The sequence below is a fragment of the Molothrus aeneus genome, chromosome 5 (assembly GCF_037042795.1).
Source record: "Molothrus aeneus isolate 106 chromosome 5, BPBGC_Maene_1.0, whole genome shotgun sequence".
NCBI lineage: Eukaryota > Metazoa > Chordata > Aves > Passeriformes > Icteridae > Molothrus > Molothrus aeneus.
Genome location: NC_089650.1, coordinates 48,097,509 through 48,115,013, shown reverse-complemented (window position 1 = coordinate 48,115,013; position 17,505 = coordinate 48,097,509). Strand labels below are relative to the sequence as shown.

The 17,505-nt window shown below is 49.5% G+C and overlaps 1 protein-coding gene across 1 annotated transcript; it reads left to right on the top strand.

Moving 5' to 3' along the window:
* Nucleotides 1-6,230: 6,230 nt before the first annotated feature.
* On the top strand, nucleotides 6,231-9,559 carry FEZF1 (FEZ family zinc finger 1). The gene is made up of 4 exons (XM_066550640.1): nucleotides 6,231-7,393; nucleotides 7,563-7,697; nucleotides 8,002-8,134; nucleotides 8,739-9,559. Exons 1-4 carry the CDS (start codon nucleotides 6,596-6,598, stop codon nucleotides 9,041-9,043), a joined length of 1,371 nt encoding a protein of 456 aa, XP_066406737.1. The 5' UTR covers nucleotides 6,231-6,595; the 3' UTR covers nucleotides 9,044-9,559.
* Nucleotides 9,560-17,505: the final 7,946 nt, after the last annotated feature.

Genomic DNA, 17,505 nt, shown 5'->3' with positions numbered 1-17,505 from the left:
CTGAGACTTAGTGGTATAAACGGGGCTCTAGCAGCCGAATCAGAAGTCACGACCAGGTGCGCGCCGCCGCTGCGAGCGATGCTCGGGGCCGGGAGCGGGAAGCGATGCTCGCCGCTCTCCCGCCGCCGGGCAAAGGGTGCTGGAGCCAAGAGCTCGCTGCCCTCGGCTGTCGCTTGCCCCAGACAAGGAGGCGATAGGCAAGGCAGCGGCGGCAGGGCGACGTCGGGGCACTGAGCCTCCCACCTCCAGATGAGCACAGCCGCCGGCTCGGGCCGCGCCCTTTGAGCCCGCACCGGCGGGTCCGGCCGCCGAGACCGCCCCTCCCTTTAAACCCGACCCGGAGCGGAGAGCAGCCCCCGGCGCAGGAACCGGCGCAGCTTTGGAGGAGCAGCCAGAGTGAGAGGGCGAGTGGCTCCCGGGCACCGCTGCTCATCCAGCGGAGCGGCCTCCCTCCCTCCTTGGCCCTGCGGACATGGCACCCACAACAACGCTTCCTGGGCTCCCGGGGGATCTTGGGTCAGGTGCCGGTGTTTCCAGGTTTTGGGAAACTCCTCCTGAGACCCACCAGACCCCCGGCGCAGAGGGCGGGCGGGGCACCAGCGTCAACTTCGGCGTGGGCAGCAAGTGCGGCTCCACGAGGGACGTGGCGATGAGCGCGGGGGTTCGGGGAGCGAGTGTGAGGCTGTGAGGCGGGTTCCTGCACAGAGAATGCCCCTCAGGCACTTACCGAGGGGGGTTGAGTCAGATGTTTGACTGTCAGCATGGGAGCCGCACGGCAGCGGCGGGGCAGTCAGGGAGCGGGGCGGGGAGCGGGGCTTCCTCTCTGCGAAAGGGACGGAATCCGGGACGCCTCTGGGACCCGCAGAGACACCACGGCCGGCCTCCCTCCGGCACGGCCGGACTTCGCTTTGACAGAGACTGGGGGGAAAATGCACCTAAACAAACAAAAAAATCAATCGCACACACACAAAAAGTTTGTTTTCGGCCTTAGCAGGTGTATTGTCGTGTCGCGCCCACCTCTTCCTCCTTCCCCCTCACTTCCGAGGGTGGCTCAGTTGTCCCCTGTGTCTGTTCCCGGGTAGGGGCGCCGAGCTCCGTCCGCTGCGACAGAGCACGACTGCTACTTTCGTTCTTATTTTCACGTTTCTCACTTGGCTTCTCCCCCTCTCTCAGGAGCGGCACATCGAAACGTGTCCCGCCATAAACGAGCGGGGTTTTGTCCCGCTCCGTGACCGGCGGACACCTTCCTGTCGCCATGGCGAGCCCGGCGTATCCTGGTGCCGGGAATAGAGCACACGGGCGCCCACACAGCGACCGGCTCTTCGCTTTGCTCCAGGTTACCTCCCAATACACCGACAGAAAATGGAAACAAAAAATAAGTTAATTGCTCCTGATCCTATTCAGGAATCTTAAAAATAAATAGCTTCCCCCAGCCAAAGAGCGCAAGGCGTTCATTTAGCAGTAACGGGACTAAACATTTGTTGAACTGGGAAAGGAACAAATGAGAAAGTGTCATTCATGGCTCCAGCTGCCGCTGGCCTCTCCCAGCCACTTCCACCAAGGGCCCTTTGGAGTTGATGACACCGCCGGGTCCCCTCACAGGCGGACTGATTAGATTAGACGTGATAGCTGCAGTCCACGTTCGGAGCTGGCACACTTAGTCAAATCGCTCGCATGAATTACGGGAGGGCCGGAAGCGCTGCTTTAGAGGGTCACTTGTAATTTCGTTTATATGTGATTAAAGGCTTTATACATGAAAAGGCTTAATTTGCACCAGTTTGGTTTTCCATTTAGGGGCGTCTGTACGAAATGTACTGTACTGCCAAACTTTGTTTTACCTCCGGGAGCACTTGTATTTTGCGGGTCAGCGTTGAATGTTTTTCTTTTGTGATGGATTCGGTTACAAATAGCAATATTTTATTATTTTGCTTGCGGTGGAACTGCTATAGAAGGACGCCAACATGCCGTCACTGTATGGGAAAATTACACATAGTCTCGGAAGGTACATACTACACACGCACGCACATATTTATATTACTTTCTTCCACTGGAAAAATTATCAGTGGAGAAAATGCCGAAGTGCTACAACTTAAAAGCTGGGAAAGGCCAAGCGCCTTTGCCCACGCTCCAGAAACCTGAGGCTGCTGCGAGGTGTACTCGGGCTCTGGGCCGACCTCCGCCGAGCAGAACGGGAGCCGGGGCTGGGGCCGGGGCCGGGTGGGCCAGGGAGCCGCGTCCACCAGCCCAGCAGCCGGGCGGGGGGCGGTAGCAGCAGATTCCCACCATAAAGGATGGGGTCGGGATCTCCCCCAGCGCCGGGTGATGATAAACTGTGAGGGCGGCTGGTCCACTTCCCCCCGCTGTAACTCTCCCGTTCATATTTTTTACTTCCCTTCAAAATACAGTAAAGGACAAGTTCTGAGTAGGAATGAACAGTGGCATCCCTCTAGCACCGCGGCAGCCAGGGGCGAGTTCCGAACTGTTACAAGCCAGGGACAACGCGTTCCGCGTTCCGGGGTCTGCGGGCGGGCGGCTCTGCGGCTGGGGGAGAACGGCGTCCCTCGTGTCGGGGTAAATCACCTCTTCAAAAATCCGGCGGCTCTGGAGGGACCGTCTTGGACTGATGCGTAGCGAGAGCAAACCCAAGCTTTAGCAGCGGATCCCGACAGTGTCACAATTAATGACGACTATTACAACATTAATAACAATTATCAGGGTCTGTCCAGCCGCCGTCGAGTCCGCTGATGTCGTGGCCAGAAGGATGTTTTGTAACCTCCCTGGTTCCCTCCACGCTCGGGTTGCCCAGAGGCGTCCCGGAACCAGGAGGGATGTTGCCGTCCCCGTCCGTACCCGCTCGTGGGGAGCCGGCTCCGGGCGCACGGAAGGAGCAGCTCCCTCGGGCAGGAGGGTTACGGTAAAATACTCCCAGGAAAATATTAATACAAGCAACAGAAGGTTAGCGGAGTTATTATCCTTTTCAATTCATTTTTTACTTAAAAACGCAATGGAATTATTCATTTTATTAAGGAGGAAGAAATTAAAGATTAGGCTCTAAGGCGGTATTTTACCTCCCTCTAATCGCCTCTGGGATCGGATTGAAGTAATCCTGACGACGAGATGAATTCGCCGGTGACTCGGATTTTGAGTGCATGTAGAGATACGTTATGATAATAATGCAAGTGAGCAATATCAAGAACATACCTTAGGAACGAATGAAACACAAAGCCGATTACGGGGAAAAAGAGAACAGCAGCTTTCCCGGGCAGAGCACGAAATCAACTCGAGGCAAAACTTTTGCCCTTAATTTCTGCTATGGTTTGTAACTGCGGGAGACCGGCGGGCAGGCTCCTTCCCCCGCCAGCCCCTTCTACTGGGACTCGGTACGTGCTGCCCGCCTGGAGGGAGCCCGGGCCCGCCGTGCTCCCCCAATAGAAACCGGCCGAGAGGTTCCTTATTGCCCCTTTCAGAGGCTGTAAATCTCTCTGCCTCGGGAAAAACGCCAGCACGAGTGCAGGATATTTGCGGTTCGGCAGATATGTAAAACTTAAAAAAAAGATGCGGTCCGAGAGCAAGGCAAAGCTCAGGACAGGACTAAAAGGATACATCGAGGTTGATTTTAGTGACTTTATCTATATTGCCGGCAACAGCAACACCTAGCAAGGCTCCATCTCTGAGACAGAAGAGGATGACGTCCCCCCGCCCCCCCAAAATTTTGCTTTTAGATCGCTAAGGAAAATTTGGCACTTACATAAATTATCGTGAGAAGTACCGAAAGAAAGGGAGATACATTCGTAAGGAAGTACTGAATAATAAAGCTATCGCTTCTTCAAAAGCGTATCTCAATATTGAGTAGACCAGTATAATTGCAATGGCAGGGCTGTAATTGCTGCTTTGGGATATTTACCCTGCTCAAATGACACTACATATTTTACTTTCAAACACTTGTCAAAAAGTCAATCCCAAAAAGACCAGTTAAGAACAAGCTGTTAACATATTAAGTATATGAGATTTGAACCCTCTAAAACCCACTCAACAATAATTCCCTTCTTCAGCACCAATCAAGAGGAAATTTGCCTAGATTGAATTAAATGTAAATTGCTCTGAAGGAGGAAAATCTCCTCTGGCGGACACAAAGTACGAGAGAGAGACACCGACAGTGCGGAGAAGGGGGCAGCCCGAGGCAGCTGCCCCTCACGGCTCTGGGGGGGTCCGCCTGCGTCCCCCCGCCAGTCCACGATCCTTCCTTCCTCCAGGTAAAAGGCGGGCGGCTGCAGCAACCCGATCCGGGACAGCAATTACGGTATTAGCGCCCCGACCCATCTGCCGTGGGGAATTGCGGGGGAGAAGAACGTGAGCGGTCAGCGGCCCCCCGGCCAGGGGAAAGCAGGGAGCAGGGCCGGAGAGGCATCGCGGATCCCGTCCTTCCTCCGCCTCACGCTTGCCCGCACGGCTGTGTCCATCCCGAGGCCAGCCCCGGCTCCTGTCGCCCGCCTGAGCTCCGGGGCACGGGAGGGACGGGCCGTACACGGAGGTCGCAGAGAGAGGTGCCCGGGCCACTGCCCGTCGTTCGGCGTCTGTCCTGGGGACCGCAGGACATTCTCTTCCTCCGTACCCCGCATGGAGTTCCCGGCTGCGGAGGTACCGTCGTGGAACAGCCGCTGCCTTGCTCTCCTCAAAAGCAGTTGCGGTGGCTGAGGCCGCAACAGACAGGTCACAGATCCGGGGCCAAGGATGCCTCCCTCCATCCCTCCTTCCGTCTCCCCATCTCTCTCTCCCTTTCTCCCTGGGCCCCAGCCCTTCCTCCCTGCTCTCACTTCTCGCAAGACGGCTGTCCCGGGCCGGCGGCGGCGGGGGCAGACACTGCCATGTGCCTGTTCCTGGGCTGGTACCCGAGCGGTGGGGGTCGGGCCTCCCTGCCTCGCTGGAGGCTTCTCTCCATCAGCAAACCCGAGACCTCCTGCCTCTCTCCCCCTGTCCCTGAGAAGGGCAGTGCTGGGCCTCTGATATGGATATTGCTGCATGGGTCCCTCCGCGGAGGGACGCGGCCTGGCCGCTCGCTGCCGGGGGCGGCAGGGACGGAGGGACCCTCGGTGTCTCCTGGCTATTATTTCGGTAGCGGCCTCTCAGCCACCAGTCGAGTGAACCCCAGGCCGGCGGGAGGAACGGGACCTTGTCCTGACCCGAACTGTCGGATGGTGGGGTGGGCGGGAACACAGAGAGCCCCGTACCCGCTGCTGCCCCTCTCATCTCCCCAGCCACCCCGCTTCGCTGACAGGACGAACACCCGCTGGCGCTGCCCGCCCCGAAGAGGGCCGTCAAGCTTCTATTAAATACGTGGGGATTGCATCTGTTTAGGTGCTTATGTATCTACAAACAGTGTGTGAGCTGTATATTTCTTCGTGTATCTGTGCCAGCCCTGAGTTTTCGGTATTTGTGTTGTGAGTGTATTCTGTAAGGACACAGAAGCTATATTTAGTGCATATGCAGGCTACATATGTATATATATACACAAAAATACAGAAATATATCAAGAATGCTTCGGATTTATAAGGCACTCCTTCCTACCTCCTTTTTCTTCTCTTCCCCCGCCCAACTTTTGAATTATCCTTTTGCTCCCAAGCACTCGTTCCATTTGGCCTGGGATGTTCTTGCATCCCCACGCGCTGGTCTCGCCGTCTGCTTGTTGCAAGTCCCCCGTTTATTTGTCTACCGTGTTTTCCAAAAGCTCACCGCCACCTGACCTTGTTCTTTAAAGCAGTGAGCAGTCCCAGGAGCAGTCCCAGGAGCAGAGCAGCCATCTCCCTCCCTCCCTCAGACACACACACGCACGCACGCACAAAGAGAGCTCGGGCTGGAAAGTGGCAAGGAAACAAACAGCTTCCCCTCCAGCCGCTTCTTCTGCAGCACCTTGTTTGACAAACACCCTGGCGCTTGCCCTTGAATTGGGTTTCACATCCCTATTTAGCACTTGGACAATGATTTTAGATGATGTCATTTAAAGCCAAACAAGAAAATTGATCTCGGATTTGCTTGGCCTCTAAAGCCTGGTTAAGCAGATTGCAAATAATAATAATAAAAAGAGAGAGAGAGAGGGAGGGAGGTAGAGGGGAGAGAGGCGAGAAGGAGGGAGGGCCACCTCCTTCCCTGGGCGGGGGAGGCGCGGGCGCCAATGAAAAGTAGCCCCTTGCTGGGGGGGAAAAACTTTTCCTGTTGACTGTTGGAAGCGAATTGAGCAATTATCTAGTTTACCTTCTCCTCCTGGAAGTTAACGATTGGCGAGATCTTGGCTGCGTTATTGACACAACACTTTCTATTGATAGAAATAAGTAGCGATTGTCCCGAGTCATTGGTGCGCCAAAGTAAACTGTGATGGGCTGGCATGAGTCCACTGGACTGAGAAGGCTGGTTCCGCCGGTGGAGGCTGTGGTGATGGTGGCGGCGGCAATGCTGGTCTCCCTCCTCGCAGATCAGTAACAAGAAAAGGGGCAGAGAAAGTGAAAGAGAGAGAGAGGGGAGAGAGGAAAAAAAAAAAGAAAAAAAAAAAAGAGGCGTCTACCAGAGCGGCTCAAACCGGGAGAACAAATGCAGTTCAGCCATGGACAATAGTGGCAACCACACGGCGACCAAAATCCTAGCGACTCCTCCGTCCAGAGAAAGCCTGTCTGCCAGGAGCAACATGATCAGCACGCCCAAGCCACTCGCCTTCTCCATTGAGCGCATCATGGCGCGGACTCCAGAGCCCCGCTCCATCCCCGTCCCGCAGCTCCTCCATGGCTCCGTGGCCAAAGGCGACCCCAAGCATCCGCTGCACCTCAACTCCTCCATCCCCTGCATGATCCCCTTTGTCCCGGTGGCGTACGATACCCTGCCCAAAGCAGCGGTGGCTGGAGCGGAACCCAGGAAGGCTCACTTAGATTCCTCTTCCTCGCCCTCCTTTAGCTGCGGCGATCTCTTGAACTGTGCCCTGAGCTTGAAAGGAGATTTCCCTCGCGATGCCCTGCCCTTGCAGCAGTACAAACTGGTAAGACCCCGAGTGGTCAATCACTCCTCCTTCCACGCCATGGGAGCCCTGTGCTATTTCAACCGAGGCGACAGCCCCTGTCACCCGTCCTCCAGTGTCAACATCCACCCGGTGGCTTCTTATTTCCTCAGCTCTCCCTTGCACCCGCAGCCCAAGGCTTACCTGGCGGAGCGGAACAAGCTGGTGCTACCGACCGTGGACAAGTACCCGGCGGGGGTGGCCTTCAAGGACTTATCGCAGGCTCAGTTGCAGCACTACATGAAAGAAAGTGCTCAGATCCTCTCGGAAAAAATCGCCTATAAGACGTCGGAGTTCAGCCGCAGCTCCCCGAGCAGCAAGCCCAAAGTTTTCACGTGTGAAGTTTGTGGAAAGGCAAGTAGCACCGTAGCCCGCCTCCCTTCCCCAGCCTCCTGTCCCTGTCCGTCTTCCCGCCGGCTGTCTGTCGCTTGCTTGCTTGATTTTTCAACGACGGCTCCCCCTTGGCACTCTCGCCTTCTAATCGCAATTTCATTTTATTTTATTGTCTCCTTTCTCTTTCAAGGTATTTAATGCACATTATAACTTAACGCGCCATATGCCGGTGCACACGGGAGCCAGACCCTTTGTTTGCAAAGTTTGCGGGAAGGGCTTCAGACAGGCGAGCACGCTCTGCCGGCACAAGATCATCCACACCCAGGTGAGCCCATCCTCTGTCCCTTCCTCCCTGCCCAAGAGTTTCCACTCACGTTTTTCGGGGAGCTCGGAGTTTGTCCGGCCGCTCCGAAACAGCGGCGCGGCCGGGGGGCGGCCAGTCCGCAGCCGCGGGGACATTTCGTTTGTCCCGAGCGCGGTAGGCACGGCGGGGTGCCCCGCACCGGCACCTGCGAGCCGTCAGTTGAACACACAGAACTCCACAATTCAGCTCATAAAATCCCGCTAAACAAAACACAGACCCCTCAGGACAGCCAACAAGCCGTGACTTGGTGTTTGTTTCCTTCCAGGAAAAGCCACACAAGTGCAACCAGTGCGGCAAAGCTTTTAACCGGAGCTCGACCCTGAACACGCACACGCGAATACACGCCGGCTATAAACCATTTGTCTGTGAATTTTGTGGCAAAGGATTTCACCAGAAAGGTACCAATCTCCAGCACCCTCTCTCTTCCCCGGGTTCCCCCTCCCCAAGCTAGGTCAAGTGTCAGGACAATTTGCGATAGGGAGGGTGGTGGGGAATTAATTTTGTGTTCAAGTTTTATTATTAGATATTTCGGTTAATTTTAAGTTTGGCTAGCCCCGACACATGTCCTGCCCAGCGAAGCGGGGCAGAGGTCTCTGTCCGGGGCAACAGCGGGGCAGTCGTTCTGCTGGAAGTGCCTGTTCCCCCTCCACCGCAAACATGCAGCTTCCAGCGCGGTTCGGCAAACGAATTCTCCTCTTATTTCCCCGTTCAAATACAAGAATTTAGCTACTTTTTCTTCCCGGGTTGCTGTGAAGTCTAAACCCTGGGGTTTTATTTCCGCAATTGCCGTGATTTTGGTTTATTCGATCCTTTCTTTGTCGTCTGTTAAGTGTAACAGCCGCGGGGAGGATGGAGAGAAGGCGGGAGGTCTGCGGTCGTTTCATCCTAAAGCCGAACTCTGGTGATGGGACAGAGTTCGGGTGGTTTTTTTTATTTCTTTTTGTCTTTTCATTGTCCGTCTTTGAAATCCAGGTCCATTTGCCTTTCTTTTCTCATTCCCAGGCAATTACAAAAACCACAAGCTGACTCACAGCGGGGAGAAGCAGTTCAAGTGCAATATCTGCAACAAGGCTTTTCATCAGGTGTACAATCTGACCTTCCACATGCATACCCACAACGACAAGAAGCCCTTCACCTGCCCCACCTGCGGCAAAGGCTTCTGCAGGAACTTTGACCTCAAGAAGCACGTCCGTAAGCTGCATGACAGCGCCCTGGGACTGCCCCGGGCCCCCGCCGAGCTGGGGGGGCCGGACCCGCCGCCCCCGCCCGGGGCGCTGCTGCCGGGCCCGCCGCCGCTGCAGCCGTGAGGGGCGGCCGCCGGCCCCGCCGTGCGAGCCCCAGCGCCTCTTTGCATGCACCTGTTAAGCGGTTTTGTGTATTATGCTCTATATCACCACTAACGTTAATGGGACTGATTGTTTCCTATTTTTATTTTTTTTTTTTTTACTTTTTCCTTTGTTCTTTACAGACTACTTTTTTGTTGTCCTTGCATCTCAGGTGGAGAGATGGTTAAAAAAACAAAACAAAACAAAACAAAAAACAAAAAGCGCCAAGCCAATTTCTGCTGTATTTATTTGGGAAACTGTATTACTCGAGCCGGGAATGCTGCACCACTTTAATTATTTCGATGTATATATATATATTCCCCTTGTGTTGATCCTGCCCTGCCTCCGCTGTCTGCTGGTTATCCCACCCTTCTTGGTTCCCTCCTCTCCCTCTCCCCCTGAATATCGTATCTATATGGACAGAACTGTTCTCTATGTACGGATTTGAATTTCGCATTGATTCTTGCACGTGGAGAGAAAAAAAAAAAAAAAGAATTCGTTGACCTGATGGAAATAAACCTTTGCCAAGGAGTGACTGCGGCGGCGGGGGCTGCGGCGCGGACGGGCGGGCGGGGAGCGCGGCGTTGGCGCTGCCGTACGGCAAAGCTCTCCTCGCCCTTGCCAAAACACTGAAGCAACCGCTAAAGATTTTAATTAAGAGGGGTAATTAGTTCGAATTGATCAAAGCAGGGTTGTTATGTTATTAGCTGCTCAGCAGCCTCTGCCAAGCCGAGCCTTGAAAGCGAAGCCCGCCCGTCGGTGGGGGCCTGAGGAGCGGCGGGGGCGGGGGGGGTTTCTGGGATTATACCGCTCCCCGGGTAACCGGACCGGGCACGGAAGATGGGTGCTACCCCCCGAGCAGGGCAGGCAGGCCCGCTGAGCTCCCTCTGCCCTCTCAGGGCTGTGCCCACAGCCCCGCTTCAGGCTCGGGGGTTCTTTTCGGACAGGGGCCGGGCCGTGCTCCACTCCGGGGTCGGGCCCGAGGAGGGCCAGGCGAGGCGGTCCGGGGAGAAGCGGAGAGTGTCCCACGGCCGCTGGGGATTTGCCCGGCTCGGGGAACCTGTCAGGAGCGCCTGCGGGCTCTGCCCCAGGGTGAGCCCTGCTAGAACGGGTGATGTGACATGCCAGGTCTCGCCTAGATCTTGTACACCTGGAGCTCTCCCAGGGTTTCGGCTTTTGGCGAGGGGCGAGGCGCCGTGGTGACAATCGTAGCTAACGCGTTACACCCGAGAGAGGGATATCGCCTTACGGGCGGCGACCCTCCTGGGACGCCCCCCCGGGAGTGCCCGCATCCAGCAGGTGTGGTCCTCGGGCTGGGGCCGGCGGCTCTGCCAGCACCGTGCGCCTTTGAGAGCGGCTGAGAGGGGAAGAGCATCCCTCTCCTTTCACACGTGTCAGATTACCGCGGTAATCTCCCGAGCAGGCGGCTCTGCGTGTAAAAAGCAAAGCAACAGGTCAGAGCCACAGCCACAGCGCGGGCAGACCTGCGGCACCCCGGCAGGGCTCAGCCCCTCGAGGCGCCGCTTTTCCCCCGCTCCAGGGGAGAAGTGGCCCATGATTTGGGTGCAGGGTCCTCGGTACAGCCGCTAACAAGCTCTGACTGCAGCGGCGTGGGCCTCCCTCTGCGCGTCTCCTCTTCGGAGACTTTGGGGAAACCTTGGGGAAAACTTCGGAGAAACTGGGGAAACCCCAATTTTCCCAGGGGACTGCGGCAGCAGGGGCAGGAAGAAGGGGAGTTGAGACAGCCTTGAAGTGACCCCGGGTAAACTAGAAGTCGGGATGAAGCAGGGCGGGGAGGAGAGGCTCCTGCAGACAGAGCAAGTGCCCTTTGAGGATCTGGCCCTATGACAGTTCTCTTCAGCTCGGCTCGGACCCCGGGACTAGAAGAGTGTCATTCTGGCTTCCACACAGATAAATTTCTCCTAGATCAGGTGGCTGCAGTGTGTTGCTAGTTCAAAGGAAAACTTTTGTGACACGTAATGAGAGGCAAGGAGTCCAAAAGATCCCACTGATTTGATGCTGGTGTGCCATTCCTCTGAGGCTCTGCTTGAAGGAAATATTTCAAAGCAGAAGCCCAGCTTGCTTTCTTATCTAGCAGAAGTCCAACTTGTCTTTCTTATTGCTGAGCAAGTGCGATAGTCCAAGGTACTGAAACTATACTTGGCCTTGCTAAATATCATAATTTTACTAATATTTAAACCGGTACAAAACTATTCAAGCACCATAGAAATATTGGATCAGTCCTAAAAGTATTTTATATCATGACAAAGGGATATGAATGTAAATATATAGTGAAACAAAAGGAAAATATAATTTATGCACCTTGTGATAAGCACATAACATCAGCTTCAAATCAAACACATACATGAGGCCTGAAGATACTACTGGAGATTATGAGCATTGGTTACCCAGATGTCTTTGCTCAATTTTGTTTCTTCAAATTATTTTCCAGATGTCAGAAGAAATGAGGGCTCAGTCCTCCCCATGCAGAAGCTGTAATTTTTCCCTTTTTTATCAGTAGAGGAGAGAGAATTTCCAGTGTTGCTTTACCACGAACCATTTGCATGTTTATAAAAAATAATTGGATTTTGAAGAAGATCTTCAGTCGCTGCATAATCTGGATTCTTCTATGTCTTCCTGGTGAAGAACAATATTTTGCTAAGGAACATGCATTGCATGCAGGGGTGACCATGTTTTGATGTGGAGTGGAAATGAGGCACTCTAGCTTTATTTCAAGGTGAAGCAGAGAAAGCCAGTGATAAGCATAGATAAGCATTTCTCTTCCTAGATATCTCAGAGTAAACACTACAGATGTGGGACTTCACAGGGAGATGAGGATAGCTCATTTTTTATTTCACTGTATAAAACATTGTTTATGTCAAAGACTGGTATTAATTCATGTCTTGGAAGGCCTGCACAGAATTACCTTTCATTTCCTCTTTTTCAAGATTAATCTCAGGTCAAGCAAATTTCTAGTTAATGGTCAGAGGCAATTCAAAGCTGGTGAAATCATCATGAGAGGCAAAAGCTATAATTTTATGAATATCCAAAGTGTAGAACTATTAACAGCTCTCCTTACTACAGACAAGATTTTAATTTTTTTAAATGTGAATAATTTTGACAGGAGAAATGGAGCCATCTGTGCCTAAAGGAAAGTTTATATGTTCCCATTTCTGTGGGTCAATCATCATCATTGCCATATGATCTGTATTCTGTGTGACAACTGGTCAGCCCCATTCTACCAGTCCCTCATGGATGCTGAGAGAAGAGCCTTGATGTGTCTGGATCTGCTCAAATCCAGAGCTGCAGAGCTGAGCATTGGCATCCTGACACCAGTGTAGCCCACCTCCCACCAACCACAGCAGCTTCACTCCATGCTGAATGAAAGGCAGGCAAGTCTGGTGCCTATGGGACCCTGGAGCAGAAAGCCCTCGAGGAGGAGGAGCTGTTGCCCTCTACCTTCATCCCCACCCAGGATTTCTCAGATGGGACTGAATTTCTTCTGTGCTTCTCAGATACTATAGTTTTGTTAACATGTGCCAATACTGAAAGTGTTATGTATCTGAAAGAGCTACCAGAATTACCAAAGCTGTTGTATATTGTTGTAGAAATAAAATAGAGCACAGCAGGATCTTCTCACAGCATCAAAGTTCCTTCTGAAGCTGAAATGGTATTGACTTTGTTTTGCTAGTGCTTTATTCATGATCAGACATTTCTCAACAGCAGAAAAGAATTCTCCCCCCACCCCCCCAAAAAAAGGACAAAAAGGACAAAGATATTAGTAATAATGTTTTGGGTTTCTCTTGTTGGGGTGGGGGTTAGGGAGGTGTGACTGTGTGTTTTTGTTTTTTATAAAAAATCCATGCATGCCAAAATGTAAACTAAATCCACAGCTTTTTAATAGCTTCCAAAATAATTCTCTGCTTCATGGGAAATTATATAGAAATCCAGCATATCTCAAAGTACCCAAAATGAATACTGGACAGTATTTAGTCAAGGAAGTATTTTAAAAATAATTGTTATGATTTTTAATCACTTTTTGCTCCCAGTCTCTACAAATACAGTGGTGAAAATGGAGAGATTAAACAAAATTCAACAAATTCATCCAGAGCCATCTCAAATGAAGGCATGTTGATCACAGCTTAGTACCAGAGCAGTTTATTTGGACAGTGCTTGATAACTAGCAATTAGAAAACGCTCCTAGCTCTGTACCTCCTCTGCCATACTTAGAATGGGACAGTCACCATTTTGTTCTTTGGAGCTTCGTACAGGAAAAAGGGACCTAATTTGCTCTTGGGGTTTTGACATGTTAATACCAGATAGTTATAACTCTTTAATTATGTAAATCTTTCCGCCCACGCTCTGTTTAGCTGCCAGTTTGCTCAGGTACCATCCTTATGGAGGGAGAATTGTGTTGTACCCTGCTGGGAACTATAGTAGTAACTATTTAATGGTAACTCCCATATCTTCCATGAAAGTAGTGGTAGCTCCAGCTCCACTCCATGCTGGGTGCCCCTTCTCTTCCTGGCCCAAGGGTACAGGCTTCATGACTTTTGGATGACCACTGAGGGGCTGCACAGCGCACTGTGACCCTCTGCAACACATGGCTGTACTCACCCTTAGTCCTGTGAGTTTGCAGAAAGTCCTTTTCCTTCAGTTATCTGCAACTCCTGAAACAATACAAAAGTTCTCTTTTAAAAACTTCTCATTGTATTATGAAGTACAAGCTGTATCTATCTTTTGTCCTCCTTTGAAACTTCCATGGAAGTTATTTAATGGCTTCACTGTTCAGTCACTGTTGTAGTCAAATCCTTGCCTATTTGATGAGGCACGGTATTAAATCCAATAACCATGCCCATGGAAATACTAAAAAACTCCTCCCTTTTTGTGGTTGAGATGGTTAGTATTTCACCACCATTATTACATGAATTCTAAAAAATCATCTTCAGTTACCAATGAATTAAAATACATAGAGAAGTTGCTTCTCTGACTTTTTTTAATAATTAAATGACAAATTTACACACAGTATGTTTTATTTTGTGTGGCAAATGGAAGAGTGATACGTTGCAAATGTAAGCCTGAGCAAATTATCTGCAACAATACAGGTAAGTTTTTATTTTCAGGGATGGGACTATAAGATTTAGTTGCAGACTGACACAACATGAAAGAGAAGCTTTGATTCACAGTACTTTAGCTTATAGGGATTGAATACAACAGATGGCACAAAAAGAAACCTTTTCAAAATATTTCTAAACTCCCTGTCAACCTCTTGATATTACCATGAAACATCTGAAGAGTGTATATCTCCACTTAAAAAAACCTTGTCTAACTCAGATTTTATAAAAATAACCCTAAACAAGAGCTTTCTTTCTAAACAAAAATAATTAAAAACTCTTGGACAATAAATGAGTTCAAGTGAATTTTTTTCTGAGCAAGCAAGAATTTGTAAAACAATGTCTGCTGAATAAGTTAAAACATGAACGAAAATTTATTTAGAAAAATATTTAGCTTTATATAAGAAACACCTCAAGAAATTGTGGTTTTTTCCTGTGTTCACCAGAAAATAAGAAAGAAATGGAAATCTTATTTTCTAACCTAGTGTATTTTAAAAGGAACAATATATTTTCTCTTAAAATTAGGAATTTGGGAATCACATAAGCATTTGTTCTTTTTTTTTTTTTTTGCCAGCAAATACATTAATCTGCATATCATAAACAAAAATATGTTTTTTAAAACCACTTTTGGCTGCTTTAAGTGAATACTAAAAGCTGAGGGCCAATGGTTGCTTATGCCCAGTAATGCTACTGCATGGCATGAAGCAATGCAAGAGAGACAGTGAATTTAATTTAGATGACATTTTCAAATTCATGGCACACATTTCAAATTTATCCACTTTGAAAAGATGCAGCAGCACTGACTAGAACCTTTAGGTAAAGACCAAAAGAAATTCTTAATTACTTTTGTGGGCAACATGTAATTATTATGATTTCCTATAATTAGAGTAATGGACTGTTTTGATCTGCAAGTTCTAAGAAGCAGGGACACCCTTTGCTACAAACAGTGTTTCTTCTGTTCTTGTGGAGTATGCTGATTCTCACATACCTTTAGAAATGCAGCATACAGTTACATTTTCTTTGTAAAAATATGTACGGATTATAACTAGAGCAGAAACTGAGTTACCCCAAAACAAAACTGCCACAAGACAGGCAGCTGAGTTCTCATCAATCCAAAACTCATGTTTCTTAAAAAGCAGTCAGCAATTGTTCTAAATCCTGCCTGATGCTGAATGTTGTTGCACTGCAGACTGACTTGTGAAAGATACAGTGTGCAAAGAGCTACTTTAATCTGTGCAAGCAAAGGAGTACACCACAGCCAAATTGCATGTACTAAATTTAACTTACATCTCTCTCTATACTAATTACAGAGGGTGGTACTTTATAAGATTTTTAAAAATAATTTTTTGGAAAAATTTCTTTGACAAATCAGCATTTATATATTGCTGTAGAAGTTTACAAGTAGATGATGACAAAACATAAATACAAAAACTTCCTCTATTGGGAGGGATTTTCTTCAAATCAGAGATAACCTGCTTAAGGGCAAGGAAGAGACTAGTGGGTTGAGTTCTTGTCTGTGGGGTCATGCTCATATTCAAACACCCCTTCTGTTTCACATGCTTTCAAGCACTTTGGGAGCACCTGTCCTGTATTATTAAATCAGAGTATCTATCTCTGCTTTCCTTGGACTGCTTCTCTTTGCATGAATGTCAAAAAGTTGTAAGATCGGGGAGGGAGTTGGACATTGGATGGGGGTCCCAAATTTGGAGCAAGTGATTGGTTCTGTGGCAGGTGTTCAGTATCTAGTTTGCAAGAGAAATGCCTTTTTAGAAGTGGCTTAATTAAAAATTATCTTACTATGCTTAAGCAACTCATAGGCAGGTATGAATAATTTAATTTGGTTTAATGCAGGTGTCAAACATTTCAGGAGCCTTCCCCAGTCCCCAGGTTTTTGATATTCCCGATTCTGGGATTTAAGTGTCAGAAAAGGACTGTTGGTTACTCAGAGTGGGGCTGCAATACTTTTGAAAGAGCTTGGTTTTGCCCTAGTGCACAAATAAAGGTAATTTCTGGAATTATGAGATTATTTACTCACCAGCATTCTTGCTTCCCCAGCTAGATTTTGGTCATGTTCTTTGTTCAAGCCATCTACTTCTTTTACAGATCTCTCTGGCTTTTTTGTTTTCATTTCCTAAGGAGCATGCAGCACCAACTCATAAAGTGTCCCACTGTCTTATCCAAGGTTTAGATACAGTTACCCCCCTCTCCACCTTTTATAATCAAGTGGTTGCCTCATGCCACATGGAATAATTAGGTTATGAATAATTTTGTTTTCCAGATTTTTTTTTCTTGTTAGCAAAGTTCAATTCAGAAAAATCTTGTTCAAGATATGAGTCAAACCAGCCTGTTTACTTTGGGCAATGCTTATGGGCTTTGGGCATCTTAATAGGAGGTAAAGGAACATAAATGCATTTTCTATAGCATCAATGGAGAGACATAGGTGCCTCTAGCAGCACAAAAAAGAGACTCAGTCCCTACTGTGTTAGATGCTACCTTTAGTGCAGACAGTCTGCATTTCTAGCAGCCTCCTGAAATAATCCAGTTGCTGAAGCATCATTCTCTATGATGTCTTCTGGGTGAACCAGCACATGGTGATAGTGACCACTTTTTGCACAGTAATTTGGTGGTAAGGTTACTTATCCACATAGCCAGAATCTTTGCATGCCTGACTCACAGCACCAACACCTGCACTGTAGGAGACCATCCTAGTCCTTTGGCCATGGAGTATGTGGAGTGAAAGCTCTCTCCAAGCCTCCTAGTTTGCTCTGTAGCTGACGTGAAAACACTGATGTGGCTGGCAGAACAGTGAGCAAAAAGGACTCCTTCCCCTGCCCTCCTGGGTCAGGCAGTCAGAGGGAGCAGAGGTGCTGTTCTAGCTGAGTGCTGTGGAGCACACATACACTTTTCAAGCACCTTTGGAAGCAGGGATGAAATCCCAGTCCTGCTGCCTAGTGAGTATGTGGTGTAATCATTGGCAGCTCTGTGTCTTGCATTCCTGGCTGCACAGTATCTCATTTTAGAGAAAGGAAAAATACTGTCATGTAAAATATTGTGTGGCTTTCTTGCTTTCAGCTTTTCTCTTGGATCTATGTATAGTCCATCCTGTGTTGTGCAGATTAAGAACTGCCTGCTGGACGAGCTGAATTCTTAAAATTGTTAGATTTCATTGCCAAATGCCATTTTTGCTTGCACCAGATAGATTTTAAGAAACCTTGAGCTCCCATAAATGAAGGCTGGAATGACTTTTTCTGGAGCCCATGGTTGTGTCTGTATTCTCCTGTGAAGACTTTCCAGCCTAGTAAAGTGCCCAGGCAGACAGGCTGTACCTGC